Source organism: Jaminaea rosea (assembly GCF_003144245.1).
Source record: "Jaminaea rosea strain MCA 5214 unplaced genomic scaffold BDZ90scaffold_20, whole genome shotgun sequence".
Taxonomy (NCBI): Eukaryota; Fungi; Basidiomycota; class Exobasidiomycetes; order Microstromatales; genus Jaminaea; species Jaminaea rosea.
Window position 1 is genome coordinate 160,316 of NW_020289994.1, and position 17,775 is coordinate 178,090.

Sequence of the window (17,775 nt, forward strand, 5' to 3'; positions counted from 1 at the left end):
GCCTCGACGTGCCGTGCGTCTTCCCCGCATTTCAATTTTGCCCGAGACGAGACGACGGACGCTCGACGCTCGACGCCCGCCCGCACCCTGGCACTCACGCACGCAGCACGGACGCACCTCTTCCCCTCGCTCCCCTTCCTCACCTTCATTCGGCCTCATTGATACCCTCGCCCTTCCACGCCTCACCATGTCAAAACGCCCTCGCCGCCCGCTCATTGCCTCTATCAGCGACCTCAATTCCCCCTCGCTCCCTGCTTCTTCTTCTTCCTCCTCCTCCGCGTCGTCCGGTAATGACTTCAACCTGCCCACCACCACCTCCTCCCCTCGCGACATGAACGTCGTCGAGACATACGAAGCGCATCTTCGCCAGAATCCACGTCGCTTCATGGAACAGCTTCTTGCCGCCTGGAATGGTCAGGGCTGGCGTGGCTACACCGACTATATCGGCGCTCGCATCTTGATCGCGGGCCAATCGCAGCAGATGGCCAACGAGGTTATGAGCAGCGACAGTGTCCAGTCCCGCATCAAAGCGCTTGCTGCGTCGAGAGCAGAGGCATTGTTCTCTGAGAGGACCATAGAGGCACAAGCAGATGAGGGCGTGCGGCAACGATATCGTGCTGCAAAGGAAAAGACGCGGCGTGACCTCGAGGCGCAACTGCACCACGTCGCTGATCAGCAGGTACAGATCTCCATTGGTCGACTCGACTCGCTGTCCTTTATCAAGGTATTTGCTGCAGCCGTCAACAATATTCTCACGCGGATGTACCATCAGGGCATCCACCTCAACATCCCGCAGGTGCTCGAGTTGAGACGCATAGCGGCAAAGGCGGCGGAAAAGGGGCAGAGCATCATCTTCTTGCCATGTCACAAGAGTCACATCGACTACTTGACCGTGAGCTGGCTGCTCTTTAGAGTCGGGCTGAGTCTGCCGGCCATCGTAGCGGGGGAGGTGAGCGCGCACACCCGAGACAAAGCATCATCTGCGCGCCCAGCTGACAACGGCCGATGCTTCGCCCCCCTCACACGCTCACGCAGAACCTCGACCTACCCATCGTCGGCAACATTCTACGCGGCGGCGGAGCCTTCTTCATTCGTCGCACCTTCTCAGGCGACCAGCTGTACCCCGTCGTCATCCGCGAGTACATCGAGCGACTCCTGTCGTCCGGCCGTAACATGGAATGTTTCATCGAAGGGACGCGATCGCGAACGGGCAAGCTTCTCCCGCCCAAGCTTGGTATCCTCAAGTACGTCGTCGAGGCGATGCAGACGGGAAGGACGAACGGGGATGTGTGGATCTGCCCGATCAGCTTGCAGTACGATAGCGTCATTGAGAGCGAGACGTACGTGAGCGAGTTGCTGGGCAAGCCCAAGGAGAATGAGAGCCTGTTTGGCCTGCTCTCCGGATCTTCCTCGGTCCTCTCGCTCAAGCTCGGACGCATCGATGTACGCTTCCATGAGCCATGGTCCCTGCAAGGATTCGTCGAGGAGCAAAGGCAGCGTCGCGAGGGCAGGCTGCGCTCCGTGACCGAGGAGACGCGCATCGACTTTGCAAATAACAGTGCACACAAGCTCATGCTCCTCAAGGCGCTCGGATATCGCGTCCTCGCAGACATCAATCGCGTCAGCGTCGTCATGCCCGCTGCCTTGGTGGGGACCGTCCTCCTCACGCTGCGTGGTCGCGGCGTAGGTCGTGCGGCTTTGGAACGCAAGGTCGATTGGCTGCGAGGCGCAATCCAGCGCAAAGGCTACTCGGTCGCTGACTTCGGCAGCATGACCACGAGCGAGGTAGTGGAGCGCGCCCTCGGCCTGATGCGCCCGCTCGTCGAGATTCAAGATGGCCAAGAGGTGATGGAAGAGACGATTCTCCCCTCGAAGCGCTTCGAGTTGAGCTTCTATCGTAATCAAGTCATCCACGTATTCGTCAACGAGGCGCTTCTTTGCGCTGCGCTCTACACAAAGGTCAAGCAGGGGGGAACGGCACCGATGCAGACGATGACTCGCTCGCAGGTGCTGGTGGAGAGCGCTTTCCTTTCAGGGATTCTGCGCAACGAATTCGTCTACGGGACAGAGGGGGTGGAAACAAACGTGGACCAGACGGTGCGCGCTTTAATCGGGGACGAGGTGCTACAGTGGGAAGAGGGCGATGGCGAGGAGCGCAAACTCGGTCTCGCCAGCATCGAACGTGAACGAGGTCGCGAATCCTTCGACTCGTTCCTCTTCCTCATCTGGCCCTTTGTCGAGTCCTATTGGCTGGCATGCTGTTCGCTCCTCCTCCTTGCACCCCCGCATGCCGATCAAGATCCAACGCGCATCCTCTGGTTCAACAGCAAGGACTTTGAGAAACGTGCACAGCTCTTCGGCAAGACGCTCTATCAGCAAGGGGAGCTGGCTTATTTGGAGGCGATCAATAGCGCGACACTCAGTCAAGCGCTGGGCAGGTTCGAGGAGATTGGCCTCATCATGCGGAGGAAGAGCGATGCAGTCAAGCCCGTACCGCTCATCGCGTTGAGCCAGGAGTACAAACCGCGCTACGATGCAGAGGGGGCACTTCTCGGTGAAGACGGAGGGAGCGCGGGCAGGCTGTGGGAGATGTTAGAGCACTTGAGCTCTTTCAGGCGCGAAGGTAAGGAGAGACGTGAGACTTTGTTGGGCGAAAGAGTGATGCGGCATGTACGCGGGGATGATAGTGTGGTGGTTGAGGTGACGAGGGTTAAGGAGGAGGGAAAGAGGGAAGAGGGCAGATTGTGAGTGCGACGAAAGGGGGAGGCTATGCTTCTAAACAGGTCTTCGAGCGAGGTTTGCGATAATGTGGCGGTGGAAATAATAGCAATGGACTCGCCTTCATACCACGGCGGCAATGTAGCTCAACCTCTTCTGAGCGAACGAGCAGCAGGCTGTCCCTCCTCGTAGTCGACGCGTGTTGGCCTCGTGGCGCGCGCCTTGCGCTTCTCGACGTAGATGAGCCCAAGCCAGCCTCGGTCTGCCTGCCCGCCCGCCTACTCTTCCTTTCATCCGCTCCTCAAGCACATCACGACATCGCACTGCAGCACAAGCACCTCCCTCCACCGCTGCCGCCGAGCAACAAAGGCAATCACCCGCACTCATTGCTCTGCGGAGGCCATGATCCGGTGCTGTTCGGCCGCCTGCTCAGCATCACGATGGTGGCCAATCTCGCCCAGGCATCCGCCTCTGCTCTTTTTTCTTACAGTGATCACCACTTAGCATAGCCACTCAATTTGTCGAGTCTAAGGCTCGCCCTCTTTGGCTGCATCTAGCTTAGCCTCATTGCCGCCTCTTTGACCTCGCTCTTGCCTCCTCTACTCACGCTGAGTCGTAGCTCAGCATTCCCTCGCCACTGATCCTCTCCTCGACGCACACACAGTAGAGACAAGCTCAAGACCTCAACACCTCGTCCGCCATGGTGCTCCGCCGTGGCTACACGTACGACCCAGGGAGGCTCAACTTTGCCACCTCATCCAAACCACTCAGCACTCATTTTGGCCTCGATTCAAACAGGAAGCCTGGGCCGTCGACAATGCTACACCCTCGGCGCGCAAGCTGTGGGTTCTCTTCGACGCCGGAGCCATCACCACGCTGAGGCTCTCCACACGTCGTACAATGGCATGCTGCAAAGGGGGAGACCTGGACGTCGTTAAGAAGCGTCAGCAGTCAAAAGGCCCGTTCGCAGCGCCACAACGACCGGCTGGTTCTAGCTGTGGCCAGCAACGACCCAATCCGCTATCTTGCCGACCTCTGTCTGCTGCGCGGATCTGAGCATGGCATCATGAGCGCTTGGACAAAGCATCTTGGCACTGATGGGGTCATTTGCGAGGCGGACAAGCTTCTCCCCTTCGAAGTTCAGCTGGACCAGCCGGTCAGGAGGCAAGTCCAGCGACATTCGAAGGAAACCGGCCGCTTCAAAGTCTTCTTGATCCAAGGAGACTTCAGTTCACTCGCCTCGCCGGTCATCTTTTGATCACACTCCTTTACGGTCTGCAGCTCAAGATCGTCTGTGAGGATGGGTATGATGAAGCTGACTGCCTGTGGCTCAGGGATCCTCTCATCAAGAGCGTCAGCAAGTCGGCGAGAGTTCTTTTTGCCTGCTTGCCTTTCCAGCACCAACTTGATTGCAGGGAACAACAAAGGGAGCCGCTGGAATCGATCAACGCCCGTCGCCCTCCGGCGGCCGCATTGAACACACTGAAGGAGTCCGAGCAATGGCTGCTGGACGGAGTCATCTTAATGACTGGAAGCACCACCCTCAAGTGGGGTGACTACTGTAGAATATTGAGACGACGAGGCAAGGCAACCAAGCGGAGGGGGACTGGAGAGAGCTGATGGGCATCCCGAAGATCGCAGATAAGGAGCTGAGGGTCTATGCAGCAGTCCCTTTCCGAGTCATCATTGGCTCTGAGGCAGCAGCAAGGCCACTCATCAGCGTAATCCGCACCTCCAGCTGTCGCTTGTCGTATGGATAGGGCCATGGCCCGCCAAAGAGCTGCCGCAGGTCCTCTGAAAGGAAGGGAATGTTGATCCCGTCGTTGAGAGAGAGTTGGCCGGACACGTTGTGGCTGACGAGATCGCTTTGCTTCAGCTTGGTAGCCCCGCCGACTGGTCGGATATGCCTGACTTGTGCGCGAAGTAGCGAGGGTGTCGTCCTAACCGTGACTGCATTCGCACCGCCGAGCTTGGCCTCATCTCCCAAATGGCCCAGTGTAGGGCCGAACCGGGCACAAAGCCCTCCTTGTCATGCCAAGCCCCGTCCACCACCCTCACTTGCATGCCAAGATCAGCCGGGGTCGTCACCCCACGGCCTAGAATGCGCAGCTCAATCTGGCGATTGTTGTAAGGGGACGGCCATGGTGCGCCGAACAGCTTTGTGACTTCCTCATGAAGGAATCCCATTTCAATGTAGCGCTGCTTACGTTTCCAGTAGTACGTGATCTGGGCTCGGCCGCTGCAGTAGGCTGACCCGTCGGTCTCCTCCTTCAGGCCTTTCGCAGCCCTTAAAGGTGTTTTGCGGACGCGGAAGTCGGGGGGTGTTGATGCAACTCCGTCCCCCAGCCCAAGCTTGCAGTGCACAGTCTCGAGGGTATTGCCCACTACCACCATCCCATGCAGCGGGGTGCGCACCCAAGATCCGACGAGTGAAAAGTCCACGTTGTTCCATGTCCCACTGCGTGCGTCACACCATCGCATTCCCCAATTTGACCTTGCCTTGACGAATTTACCACCAAGGGAAATGGCAGGTTTGTCGCCAGCGTACGTGAAGTAGAAGGCGACGGCGACCGAAAAGAAGTGGTCGCGGTGGTACGACGGTGCACGAGCCTCCATTCCTATGGCACTGCGCCACTTTTCTCGAGTGGCTTTGGCTGCAGCGTAGGAAGAGATGACCAGCGCAATGGTGTCGCCCCAGTAGAGAGAACCTGATCCTGACATCAAGATCACGCCATCGAAGGCCCACCTCTCCACCTCATCAAATGTGGACCAAATGGGTGGGGCGGGTCGCCTGCTGTGAATGTTGGCAAGAAGTTGACGCTGGTCCTCCAGTCTCTCCGCTCGGTCTTGCGACGGCAGGCAGGCGAAGAAGAAGTACATGGCGTCGAGATTCTTGTTGGCCAGAGGGCCTTTGCGCCAGGTGCAGGACACTACAGTTCCGTCTTCGCAGATGACTTGAGCTCCAGCTTGTCCAAGAGGGAAATCTGGAAGATCAAGGGAGATTTGACTGTATTCCCCTCGCCCTTGACAAGGATCATGCGGAGTTGACGTGTGTGCTGGCAGTGGGCGTGAATCCCCTGAACAGCGGCGCTGTCGAGTTGCGCATCGTATGGTAAAAAGAGGTGGGCCGACCCATCCTTTTCCTCGCCGAGGGAGCAGAGAACCCCATCGCCGTGGATGCGCATAGCCCAGGCACACATATAGCCGTGCTCTGCTGCTCGGAGGAGGCTGAGGTTCAGCAGGTACTTGCCCACGTTGTTGGTGCCGATTGCCACCTGCAATCCCTCTTTTGCGCGACGAATGCGACGGTGTTGACCTAGGATTAGAGGGTCTTTGACGCCCCGCCCCCCTGCGTCTGGCTTGTACGGGAAGGGTGCGTCGAAGCACGGGGTCGAGTTGCCCCCAACTACGGATGCAAAGATGTGAAGCCCGTAGTGCTGCCTCCATTGAGTGTAGTCTGCCGTGACCGCCAGCCAGTTCTTGCGGTAACGGCGCTCAGTTGCCACGAAGTTGCCCCACACGTTCCTTGGCGCTGATTGGACGGCCAATCTGCGGAGGAGGGGGTTCCAACGACAAACCACCGAAACGATCGACGAGGCTGGTCGGTGAGTTTAGAGTGGGAGTGTTCCTCGTAGGAAGAGGATGATGATGGTTGACTCCGCGGCGGGAAGGGGAGCCGCGGTGAAGAGAGGAGCTGCCGTGGTGATGATCGCTTCGGCGAGTAGATTGATTGCCGTGATGGTGCCGGCCACGGCCGGAGGCAGGCTGGCGCCTTTGAAGCTCGACTCGGATCCTCTCGATGGCGCGAGTCTGCTCCATGAAGACGTCGCTGGCTGCCCTTTGTTGTACCTGTATCCAGGCCTCCTCCAACTCGCTGCGGCTCCGACGCCGTTCTTGTTATGCTTCATAGTGATGATTGAAGCTGGTCGTCAGGTGTAATGACTCGTTGGAGCGACGACGAGCTTGCTCAACAGGGCGACTTGCTCTTCCCCGTACCTGTAGCGACCGAGGATGTCGGTCCTACCGGTGAATCTGGATGTCTTGACGGAGGGCTGTGTGGTGTGCGGCATGGGCTGAATGGGTCAGCATCCGCAGCGTCAGCGGCTCTATCGGCAGGCCATCGCTGCTTACCTTGGTCTTGCTTGTGTCACCCTCCTCTTCTTCTCCCACCTCATGCCCCGCCTCCCTTCCCGCCTCCTGCCCGTGATGCTGCCCCGCCTCTGGCTTGTCCTGCTGCCCTGCCTTCTGCCCCAGGCACCATGACGGGAGATCGGGCTGGACTTGACCCAACCTTGCTCAGGGACTCGATGAGATGACAACAGGGGAAGGATGACCTGCAGTGATGGTGCTGGGGCGCTTGAGGCGCGTGATGGAGGTGCGGACGTCAGCGATGAGGCAAGAGCTGAAAGCTGAGTCGAGGCGAGGCCGGGTACTCACTTGAACTGAGGATCAGTCGCCAGTACTTCTGACGAGCCTACTGAGCTCCACCCATTGGTGCCTGGTAGAGCCCTTCAGCGCTTCTCTGTCGACTATCTTGCACGAGCGCGGTAATTGTGAGATGGCTATGGCTTGGCGTCGAGCTGGCTGGCGAGGGTGATGAGAGTGACGAGGAAGCCTAGGAGACCTTGGTGTGGTGATGAGGTGGTGGATGCCTGCGCCAAATCGAACGGGAAGCAGGGCATCAGCATATACGGTCACTGAGGTTGATAGGAGTACTAAGCATGCTCACCATGCTATGTTCAGGGTCAACGCTTGCCTTGTGAAGTCCTGAGACGGTGCTGAGCATCCTGGTAGCTTCGCCCCATTGCCCGACCGGACAATGTAGAAGGTGTCGGGAGGTGCCGAGGTAGTTGTGACGGTGGCATGGCGAGGGAGATCCAGCGGTGTGCTGAGGACCAGAGTGTCGAAAACTGATGACCTGAGGGTGGACGTGACGGTGGCAGGGTGACGGGAGCGGTGAGATTGATGGTAAGGAGGAGGAGGAGGACGAGATGAAGTTGAGCTGAGCTTGAGCGCGCCGCCCCGCACGCACGGACGCCTTTGTCCCACTCGAGCCGCTGTGTGTCACTCTCGCCACGTGGAAATTCGGACAAGCAGCAGCGCGGGGCTGAAGTTCACGGATAGACCAAGGACGAGCTCATGCTTAATGCGCACTCTCTTTCCCACTCGTTGCCATGCTCCAAGAGTGACAAGCTGGCACTGATGGGGCACAGAGATGAGGCTCCGAGGGAGCCCACGCAAATCGACTGTACTATTGACGACATCGCCGCGATGCAGATGTGTACGACGAGGACCCCAAGCCCGTGACATGGCCCAGGCACCCTGCCATCTTGCCGCCGGCGAGTCATCCTCACGCGTACCAGATGGTCACTTTCCGAGGCAGCGATGCCTTGAGAAACTCGCCTGGCCATTCACAATCGTCAAAACGTCCGAAGAACAAGCAGTCCGTCGAGCTCATGGCTGACCCGGCCTCATCTCGCAGGCATAGCCCCCAGCTGGCGTACGAGCAGTCGTTCTTGTTGCCGTATCCTCCGCCATTGCATGGAGTCGCCACCTCCAAGACGTTTTTGCGCAGATAGCCCCAGTCGGCAACTTTGGCTGTGCCCAGGGCGATCTTGCAGCGGAATTCGGCGTGGAGATCGTCGGTGAAGTGGACGTCTGCTTGGCAGAAGGTCGTATAGCCGTACGATCGAGGGCCGTTGGGGCCGGGTCCCGCCCATGTGCAATTGACGTGCGTTGCGTTTGCGGGAGCGGACAGGTAGGTGAGGAGGTAGACTGCGAGATGCAAAAGAGCCAGCATGACGTGGTGCGGGAGCTGCGGGACGACGTGGTAGAAAAGGATAGTTGAACGGGACGAAGAAGGAGAGAACATCACGGAGTGCACCGGCCCCTCCTCGCCACAATCGTGAGCTAGAAGCAGATCAGATCGTTTCACCGCCGCCACCGCAATCGCCGCCAGCTATGTTCAGCCATCGCTACCACCCGCTGGCCGCCCCACCACGCCGCTCCACCGTCCTCCGTCACTGGTAGTAGATCGAGACATAGCGTGGCGCCTTGGCCCACTTGAACGTCTGCGGCCACTCGCAATCATCGAACTTATTAACATATTTACACTCCCCGGCCCCATGTTCGTCAGGAATGCATATTCCCCAGTTGCTGAAGCGGCACTTGTCACCTGCAAAGCCGTCACCATTACATGCGGTCCGCATCTCTAGCGTCTCCTCCCTGAGGAAGCCATAGTCGGCGACGCGGTTGTCCCAAATGGCCTCCTCCTTCTCACAGATGTAAGCGGCAAAGCCTGGCACGTCGAAGCGGTAGCCCTCGGCCTTGCAGTATAGAGTGAAGTTGTGCTTGGTGGGGTCGACGTGTGCGCCTGGTCCATCCCAGCTACACGTAACGTGATTGGACGCGGTGAGGGGAAGCGCAGCGAGCCAGAGGAAAGGCATAAGGCGCGCGGGGGCGGAGTTGAAACTGAGCATCGTTGAGACAAGCGAAGAGGAGACTGACAGAGATGTCGCGAGAGGTGAGGTAAAGAAAGGAAGAAAGCTCGTATCTCGCAACTCGTATCTCGCACCTGCCACGGCCACGGCTAGCATTCGTAGCATCGCCTAGCACTTTGCCACCGCAAGCTCAGCCCTCTGCCCTGATCCTCCGGCCCGCCAGCAAATGGTTCCTCCCGCGCCTGACGCCCGCCAACAGCATCGCGCGTCGCTCGCTCGCTCGCTCGCTCGCCACCTTACTCGTCACGATAGATGACAACAGTCTCGGGGAGCTCCGACTTGGTGAAAGCCGTAGGCCACTGGCAGTCGTCATGGCGACTGAAATAGTAGCACTTCCAAGGAAAAAGGTTGACCTTGTGCGTGCTATTGACGTTGGACAGATTGACGCAGGCAGCCCAATTGTGCGAGGAGCATTCATGCTTGTCTCCGTAGCCTCCCCCATTGCACGGAGTCGCTATTTCTAACACACCCTCCTGAAGATAGCCCCAATCAGCTACTTTGACTCCGCTCAGCTCGCAGGTGTACGTTGCATGGGTGTCGTCAGCCCAAGTTTGGATCGCAGAGCAGTATCGCTCATAATTGTACTTCTCGGGAACGTCTGCGCCTGGACCGTCCCAGTTGCAAAAGAAGTGGTTAGCCAGAGCGGGGCTCAAGCTGAGGGCGGTGGCGACGAAGACGGGAAAAGCGAAGGCGAGCATCGATCAGAGTATGGTGTGGATAGGAGATGTGAGAGTATTCTCAAAATGGAGCCAGCGAGGAAGCAGATATGATCGAGAAAGATCAACTTTCACCCAGCCCTGAACCCTGTGCACGTTCGCCAGCCACCATCTGTCCGCCCAAACCCTGCTCAGCTGAGACAAACCGTTGCGCCCTCCCCGGAACGTGCCGCAGCCAGCCGTCGGCGCTCCACCGGCGCCCTCGCAATCGCAAGAACTACTTGTACCAGATGGTAACGTCTTCTGGGAGCTCGTCGTAAGCCAATAATTGAGGCCACTGGCAGTCATCGTATCGATCCATATAGCGACAGTTGAGGTTTGGGTTCTCGAAAGTCTTTGGTAGGCAAACACCCCAGCTGCGCCTGTCACACAGCTGGCCTCCATAGCCTCCCCCGTTGCATGCTGTGCCAAATTCTAGCGTTTTGGGTCGGAGATAGCCCCAGTCTGCTACCTTGACCTGATTCGGCCCCTTGCAGAGGTAGCGGGCTTGCTTATGATTGTCTTCATACTTGAATGCTTGGCACAAGATCGTGTAGTTGTACTTGTTGGGGTCCTCCGGGCCAGGAGTCCAGCTGCAGGTAACGTGATTAGCCGTGGCAGTCGCCAGGCTCAAGGCGAAGGTGATCAAGAAGAGCGCGAGCATCGAGGCGGGAGTGGGCGGTCGACGAAGTTCAATTGGAGTGATGTCTTGAGGAGATAAGGACTCGAGTGTCTTTTACAGCTGAGCACGCTACACGTTTGCAACACCCTCTGACCTTAACGTGTCCCTGCCTCGAGCCGCCAATGTCCGACAAATTCGCCGCAAATTATCCCGCAACTCATTGTTCGGCCCTTCTCCTCGACGTCTGCTCACTTGTACCAAATCGTCACGTTGTCGGGCAGCTCGAAAAAGGAGAGAAAAACGGGCCACTCGCAGTCGTCAAAGCGGTCCCAAAAGCGACAAGTCGTACCATTGTACTGCTTTGAAGGGGGAAAGCAGACTCCCCAGCTTCCTTTGTCGCAGTGTGACTTCTTTGCGTAGCCTCCGCCGTTGCACGGAGTTGCCATCTCGAGGATTTCCTCTCCAAGAAAACCCCAGTCTGCGACTTTGATGGATAGGTCACTGGTGCACATGAAGCGTTGGTGCTTGTCGTCTATGTATTCCTTCCTCGCTGTGCAGAATGAGACGTATCCGTACTTGTCTGGCGTCTCTAGGCCAGGTCGCCAGGTGCAGGTGACATGATTGGCTGCCGCAGTCGCGAAGCTCAAAGCGAGGCTGACGAAACTAGATGCGAGCATACTGCTGTAGCGGAGTCGTACTTGAGAAGATGGACGTGTGTAGCGGCAGAAAGCAAAGGGAGTTGCAATGACGAGGCAGTAGCGAGTAATACGAGCACACGTTGCATGCCCTTAGCCCACAAAATCTTGCCGCAGAAAGCCTCGCGAGGACGGCCTCTCCTCCCGAAGCGCCCACACGCCAATTTTCGGCCGCACGCACCGCCGCCTCCAATTCCTTTGATTTACCTTCACTTGTACTGGACAGTCACGGAGTTAGGCAGCGTGCTCATCGAAAATAGCTTTGGCCATTCACGGTCGTTCCAGAGGTTGAGGTAAAGGGGAGAAGCTCGCGTGTTCTGGCTCGTTGCCAACCTTGCTTGCTGCGCAGGTAACGTGGTCGGCCATAACGAGCGAGACGTGGAGGAGTAGCACACTCAAAGCAGTGACGAAGAAAAGCATCGCGGATTGTGTGGTGTGAGGAATCGGATCGAACGATGCGGTATAGGGAGAGGCGATGGCCTCAAAGCGCGCCGCTCGCTTATATTTGCGCGCCCTTCACTTCCGCCCTTGACGCGCGCCGCTGGGCACGGGGCTGCCACGGCCCTCCGCGCACTGCAAACCTCAGCCGCCTCACTTCCACCAGATCGTGACGTGGCTAGCAACTTGGCGCCTTTCAAATCTGCCGGGCCATTCGCAATCGTCGTGAGATGCCATGAAGTAGCAATTTGGTCTGCCACTCTCTTGATCATCAGGTAGACAAAGGGCCCAAGTGCTGGCCTTGTCGCAGTTGTCTGCGTACCCTCCTCCATTACAAGGAGTCGGGAATTCTATTCGATATTTGCCCAGGTAGCCCCAGTCTGCGACCTTGACTGCCTTGACATCATTGCAGAGAAAGCGTATGTGGTCGTGATCAATCTCGTTACCACTCGCCTGACAAAAGAGCTGATAGCCGTAAGTGACTGGCGCTTCTGGGCCGGGCTTCCAGCTGCAGGTGACGTGCGTGGATTCAACAAGGTGCGAAAGAGTCATGATGGCAAGGCTGGCGGTAGATGTGAGGGCGAGCATAGAGGGTAATATGCAAGCGTTCGGGCGAGATGGTATCAACGAGAAGATATGTCGTGTTGGTACAGGAAAACAAGAGCGGTCCCGAGGAACAACAGATAGTTGCCTCTGGCCAGGAACGCACGCAACTACTCCCTTTCATGGCCAACAGTCTTCCACCTCTGGCCACCGGGCCGCCGACGTTCCCGCGCCCCTCTTCCAGCTTGCCTCGCATCCCCGGCTCACTTGTAGAAGATGGCCAGGTAGGTGGGCAGCAACTGATATGTGAATTTTCCTGGCCAGGCACAGTCATCATGACTTGCGAGATACTTGCAATTGAGAGCACCAGAATCGGCAACGAGACAAGCAGCCCAGTGGCTAGTTCCTGCGCAGTAGATATCGCCGTATCCGCCACTGGCGCAGGGAGTCGCGATCTCGAGCTGGTGGTCTCCAATGTAGTTCCAATCCGCAACTCGAGAGTCGTTGCAGTTGTAGGCTGCATGCTCGCCATCAATCTTGGCTTTCTGAGCCAGGCAAAATTTTACATAGCCATAGTTGTCGGGACTCTGGGGCCCAGGTCCGTTCCAGGTGCACGTGAAGTGCTTGGCCATGGCGAAATGCACTGGGACGCAAAGCAGTATGAAGCTGACGGTAATGATCATGATCAGATGTTGCGATACTGTAGGGATGAGCTGCGTGAAAGCAAGCGGGCAGTGAAGGTGATGATTGCTACAGTATCGTGGGAAGGAAAAGAAAGCTGGACGCGCTGCACCGAGCCGCCTCTTTGCCCTCGGCCCACCTCGCACCTCCGCCCGCTCTCCATTGCGTTGAGCTTGCCGTGGGGGTCCACCTTGCCATGACGCACGGATATGCTCGCAGCGGAAAAGAGCAATAAACGCTGCATGGTCTCAAGAGGTCTAAAGAGAGAGCAGGGTTGACCCGCCTGCGTTCCTATCCCCTGCACATCTCGAGCATTGGGCCCCTCACTTGTAGTAGACGGACACGGTCGCCGGTAGGTCTTGAAAGGTGAAGAGAGTCTCCCATTGACAATCATCTAGCTCTTTGATAAACCTGCAGTAGCTGTAGCCTTGGTCGTCTTGGATGCAGGTGGCCCAGTAGTCGCTGTGTTCGCAGATCGTATCGCTCGCATAGCCATTTTTGGCGCAGGGGGACCTAAATTCGAGCACGTTGGCTCGAAGGAAGTTCCAGTCGGCGACCTTTACGCCGCCATTGCAGAGAAAGACGGCGCTTGTGGAGCCATTGTGCGTCTGCGGCGCAATACAGAATTTCGTGAACCCGTAGTTGTCTGGGCGATCTGTACCTGGTCCTGTCCAAGTGCAGGTGACGTGATTGGCTGCGGCAAGGTGTGGTAAGAAGAGGAGAACGAGACTCGAGCCAATGACCAGAAGTGCAAGGCTCGAGGCGAGCTGGAGACGGAACATGGCGGCGCAAAGAATGCGTCTGACGTTGTGATGGTGATGAGAGCGACAAGAGCGTTAAGTAGGTGAGGCTGCACTCAAAGAGAGCGTGGGCGCGCGCAGGAATCCGCATGAATCTCTTCCAACCTCATGTCATCCTGCTGACGCAGCCCTGCCATTGCTCTTGAACATGCTCGCCGCCAAGGCCCGCTGACACCACCACCGGCTCGGCGAATCATGCGTCAGCCTTGTAGTAGATCCCGACGGAGTAGGGCAGCGTCGACATCTCGAAGCCGTATGACCACGAGCAATCGTCTGCCTTGTACATGAATTTGCAATCATGCTCGCCTTTCTCTCCCTCCAGGCACACGGCCCAGTACGTGCTGTGCTTGCAAGCCTCGCCACCGTAGCCGCCATCAGCACAGGGGGTCGCCATCTCTAATAGGCCGGGGCCAATGTAATTAAAGTTGGCGACCCTGATGCCCCCAACACACTCAAAGGCGACGTGCTTGTCGTCGACTTTGTGCTGTCTGGCTGAGCAAGATTTCGTGTATCCATAGGTATCAGGACGGTCCGAGCCGGGTCCTGTCCAGTAGCAGATCGCGTGCCTGGCGGTAGCAGGGCGTATAGCGACGGTGAGGAGAGCGAGTACGACGCTCGAAGCAACGCTGAAGGGATGCATAGCGCGGAGATGAATCAGGATTCGATGCACAGTGGTGTGGTAGATTGACAAGATGCTCGGCGAAGAGCAGCGCCGTCTTCGGTCACTCCCGCCCTTGCGCCCTCGGTCGACGTGACCCTCGCCGAGTCTCGACCTGTGCACCCTCAATCTTGCCGCCGCCTTCGCTGCTGCCGCTCTGCTTCCGGCCGAGCATCCTGTCAGATATAATAGACGGCCACGCTGCTCGGAGGAATGGCAAAGGCCCATATCCATGAACAGTCATCCTTCTTGTTGAGGTATCGACAAATGCTGTCCCCCTCATCGTCTCGAACGCAGACCGCCCAGTATGTACTCTTGTCGCAGAGACTGCCTCCGTATCCTTTACCAGCACACGGCGTTCCGCACTCGAGAACCATAGGCTCAAGGTAGTTCCAGTCTCCGACTTTGACGCCGTTGTCGCAGAGGTAGACGGCGTTGTTGATCACCTTGCCAGTCTCGTTCTTATGTACAGTGGCAATGCAATACAGCGTATAGTTGTACTTATCCGGCGTCTCTTCACCGGGTCCTGTCCAGGTGCAGTCGTAGTGATCGGCGGCAACACGGCGGGCAATGAGGACGACGGCGGTGACGAGGCCGAGGAGGAATTGTATGGCAATGTCGAGCGGGTGCATGACTACTGATGAATGCATTTAAACTGGTGAAGAGTTGCCAAAGTTGCGTTTGAGGCTGAGAAGGAAGAGCGAGCGAGGAGAGCTGACTAATCGACGAGGAGAGCAAGGTCGACTTCGGTCGCCCGCAAGCAATCGCCTCTCCCACTGGCTCGCTGATGCTACGTATCTCTTGCCACGTCGCTCGTCGCTCGATGTCCGCTCACGAGACTCGCCAGACTCTCGCTGCCCAAGCTGACAGCGAAAGGCGCTGCTGTAGCCGGCGCAGCCTTGCTCCTTCAAAGTTGCGTCGGCGCTTCACTTGTAGTAGACAGCGACGCCAAGGGGGATGCTCATACTGGTGAAAATCCCTTGCCACGCACAATCGTCGCCTTTGGCCATATACCTGCAAATTGGCTCGCCAAAGAGATTGAGAACGCAGACGCCCCAGTACGTGCTGTTGTCGCAGAGGTCGCCCGCATACCCATTACCAGCGCAGGGACTCGAAAAGGCAAGGACATACGGTGCGAAGTAGTTCCAGTCAGCAACTCTGGTTCTGTTTGCATCGTTGCACAAGTAGACGGCGTTGCTGGTGCCATTCCTGCGGGCAAGAGCGATGCAGAATAGGCTGTAGCCATGGGTCTCAGGCGCGCTGTCGCCAGGTCCCGTCCAAGTGCAGTTGACGTGCTCGGCGACGACTGAATTGGTAGTAAGGGCAAGGGCGGTGATGAAGCCGAGGGCAAGCTCAATGCCAACGTCGAGTATGTGCATGGTTAGGGGATGCTATCGAGTGCGGTTGAGTTGTGGCGTCGTGCTTACAGGTGAGAAGCAGCGGGGAGCTAGGAGAGCTGACGAGCGCGAGGAGAGCTGACGGGAGCGGAGAGAGTGGCCCGTTTGACCAAGCGCAATGATGAGCACGGAGCCATGATATCCAGGGCTAGAGAGCACAGGAGTGCGAGACGGTGCACGTGGAGCTTTCTGCTGCTAAAAATCGCCGCGAGGCTCTGCCTCGATTGTCCGCCATCGGTCTGTCCCACCCTCATAGAGCCAGGCAGCGTCTGTGCCGCATCGTATTCGCACTTGTCGAGAGAGTCGGAGCCGGCTCCAGTGGTAGATGGCGTGGGTGCGAGCGGAGGAGAAGGGCAGTGTGCAGAGCGAGGAAGAGGCGTAATGCATGATGGAGAGGTGGATTTGGATTCGACGCGTGGTGATGAGGATCTGGTAGAAGATCGAGATCAATCGTTCAAGGAGGAGCAGCAACGGCGAACGTGTCGTAACGCCGATAACCTCTGGCCGGCAGACTACCTTCCTGCCCTCGTGCCCGCTCGTTTCTCAATCTCCGTCGGCGTGACCCGCCAACATCGCTCCCTCAAATCTGACTGCAACCGCCGCCGCCATTGCGGCCTCGTTCCCTCAAGCTTGGCGCTCGCCGAGCCCTGCCTCAATGATAGTAGATAGCGACAGCAGGAGGGATGGTTCCGCTGGTAAAAAGCGCCTCCCATTGGCAATCATCCGATTTGGCGAGGTATCTGCAGTAGGTCTTACCCTGATGGTCTAAAACACACACGGCCCAGTACGTGCTCTTGTCGCAGAGGTTGCCGGCGTATCCTCCTCCAGCACAGGGTGTGGCGAATTCAAGTTGGAAGGGTGCAAGATAGTTCCAATCAGCGACCTTGGTCCTGTCTGCGTTGTTACAGAGGTAGACGGCGTTGCTGGTCCCGTTCCTTCGCGCAGGAGCGACGCAAAATTGGACATAACCGTACGTGTCAGGCGCCTGGTTGCCCGGTCCCGTCCAGGTACAACGGAAGTGGTCAGCAACGACCAGGTGAATTGCGAGGGTGGCAAGAGAGAAGAGGCCGAGAGCAAGTTTGATTGTACCGTTGAGCGTGAGCATGGTTGCGAGCGAGGTGCTGCTCGTGGCTGAGACTGATGGGGAGTGAGTAGCCTAGGAGTGACGAGAGCGAACACAAAGCAACCCATTCGGTCGTGTGGAGCACGTTGTCAGGACGTTTCGGGCCGCTGGGTAGAGAGTAGATGGGGTAAGGCAATAGCGTGCGCTGTTTGCCTCCGAGAGCCGCTGATAAGTGCCGCCGATTGGCAGCCCTTACGGAGCGTCTGGCCCGGTGATGCACGGCGCGACCAGAGCGCGGCCCTGCGGGTATTGATCCTCCGCGCAGCTGTGCAGATTCTCCGCCGATGGCGCGACCATTGCCTGCCCCACTCTCTCACTGATACCAGATTTCGACAGAGGTAGGCAGCATCTGGGCCGCAAAGGGGACGAACCACTTGCAGTCGACCTGCTTTCTTCAGAATCGGCAAGTCCCGCTATCGAGACAGCCCGCCCAGTACGTGGAGTGATCGCACTTGTCCAGCCCGTAACCTCCAGCTGCGCAGGGAGCGGCCAGCCCCAAAATGCCAGCGCGCAGGTAGCCCCAGTCTGCCACCTAGAGGTAGTCAAAGCTGTAGCGGGCGTGATTATCGTGGATGCCAGTCATGCGGCGGGGGCGGTGCAGAATTCCGTGAAGTTGTCGGCCGAGGATGAGGTGCCCTTGGGCCCGGTCCAGCTGCAGATGACGTGGTCTGCGACTGCGAGGCAAAGGAGTTTGGCGACGGGCATGAGAAGAAAGAGAGTCTTTATGATGGCTACGAGAGGCGCGAAGTTGATGATCATCGTGATTGTTGGTGAAGAAGAGCAAGCTACAGTAGTAGCAGTCGATGAGTTGTGACGATGCTGAGTGAAAGGAAGCAGATGAAGGATGCATCGCCCTCTTGACGACCAGAGCGGCCTCTTCGACTTTACCGCTGCTCGCCCACTGC

General features: G+C 57.8%; 8 protein-coding genes across 8 annotated transcripts; 2 read left to right on the forward strand and 6 right to left on the reverse strand.

Moving 5' to 3' along the window:
* Positions 1 to 86: 86 nt before the first annotated feature.
* On the forward strand, positions 87 to 2,931 carry BDZ90DRAFT_234987 (acyltransferase-domain-containing protein). The gene is made up of 2 exons (XM_025507220.1): positions 87 to 949; positions 1,036 to 2,931. The coding sequence occupies exons 1-2, from the start codon at positions 188 to 190 to the stop codon at positions 2,746 to 2,748; spliced, it is 2,475 nt and encodes an 824-aa protein (XP_025359040.1). The 5' UTR covers positions 87 to 187; the 3' UTR covers positions 2,749 to 2,931.
* A 1,659-nt stretch (positions 2,932 to 4,590) lies between these two features.
* Positions 4,591 to 8,518, reverse strand: BDZ90DRAFT_263272 (hypothetical protein; the record flags this gene model as incomplete). Its single annotated transcript, XM_025508591.1, has 7 exons — positions 4,591 to 5,512; positions 5,653 to 6,267; positions 6,715 to 6,770; positions 6,850 to 6,963; positions 7,343 to 7,370; positions 7,448 to 7,636; positions 8,079 to 8,518. The coding sequence occupies 7 exons, from the start codon at positions 8,516 to 8,518 to the stop codon at positions 4,591 to 4,593; spliced, it is 2,364 nt and encodes a 787-aa protein (XP_025359041.1).
* A 220-nt stretch (positions 8,519 to 8,738) lies between these two features.
* On the reverse strand, positions 8,739 to 9,197 carry BDZ90DRAFT_263273 (hypothetical protein; the record flags this gene model as incomplete). The annotated part of the gene is made up of 1 exon (XM_025508592.1): positions 8,739 to 9,197. The coding sequence occupies one exon, from the start codon at positions 9,195 to 9,197 to the stop codon at positions 8,739 to 8,741; it is 459 nt and encodes a 152-aa protein (XP_025359042.1).
* A 257-nt stretch (positions 9,198 to 9,454) lies between these two features.
* BDZ90DRAFT_282365 (hypothetical protein) lies at positions 9,455 to 11,212 on the reverse strand (the record flags this gene model as incomplete). The annotated part of the gene is made up of 3 exons (XM_025509453.1): positions 9,455 to 9,872; positions 10,162 to 10,506; positions 10,788 to 11,212. 3 exons carry the CDS (start codon positions 11,210 to 11,212, stop codon positions 9,455 to 9,457), a joined length of 1,188 nt encoding a protein of 395 aa, XP_025359043.1.
* Positions 11,213 to 12,319: 1,107 nt separating this feature from the next.
* Positions 12,320 to 12,952, reverse strand: BDZ90DRAFT_234989 (hypothetical protein). The gene has a single exon (XM_025507221.1). It carries the CDS (start codon positions 12,841 to 12,843, stop codon positions 12,475 to 12,477), a length of 369 nt encoding a protein of 122 aa, XP_025359044.1. The 5' UTR covers positions 12,844 to 12,952; the 3' UTR covers positions 12,320 to 12,474.
* Positions 12,953 to 13,215: 263 nt separating this feature from the next.
* BDZ90DRAFT_263276 (hypothetical protein) lies at positions 13,216 to 13,674 on the reverse strand (the record flags this gene model as incomplete). The annotated part of the gene is made up of 1 exon (XM_025508593.1): positions 13,216 to 13,674. One exon carries the CDS (start codon positions 13,672 to 13,674, stop codon positions 13,216 to 13,218), a length of 459 nt encoding a protein of 152 aa, XP_025359045.1.
* Positions 13,675 to 14,529: 855 nt separating this feature from the next.
* Positions 14,530 to 15,729, reverse strand: BDZ90DRAFT_228879 (hypothetical protein; the record flags this gene model as incomplete). Its single annotated transcript, XM_025504846.1, has 2 exons — positions 14,530 to 14,984; positions 15,342 to 15,729. 2 exons carry the CDS (start codon positions 15,727 to 15,729, stop codon positions 14,530 to 14,532), a joined length of 843 nt encoding a protein of 280 aa, XP_025359046.1.
* Positions 15,730 to 15,739: 10 nt separating this feature from the next.
* Positions 15,740 to 16,464, forward strand: BDZ90DRAFT_124058 (hypothetical protein). The gene has a single exon (XM_025503313.1). It carries the CDS (start codon positions 15,883 to 15,885, stop codon positions 16,414 to 16,416), a length of 534 nt encoding a protein of 177 aa, XP_025359047.1. The 5' UTR covers positions 15,740 to 15,882; the 3' UTR covers positions 16,417 to 16,464.
* Positions 16,465 to 17,775: the final 1,311 nt, after the last annotated feature.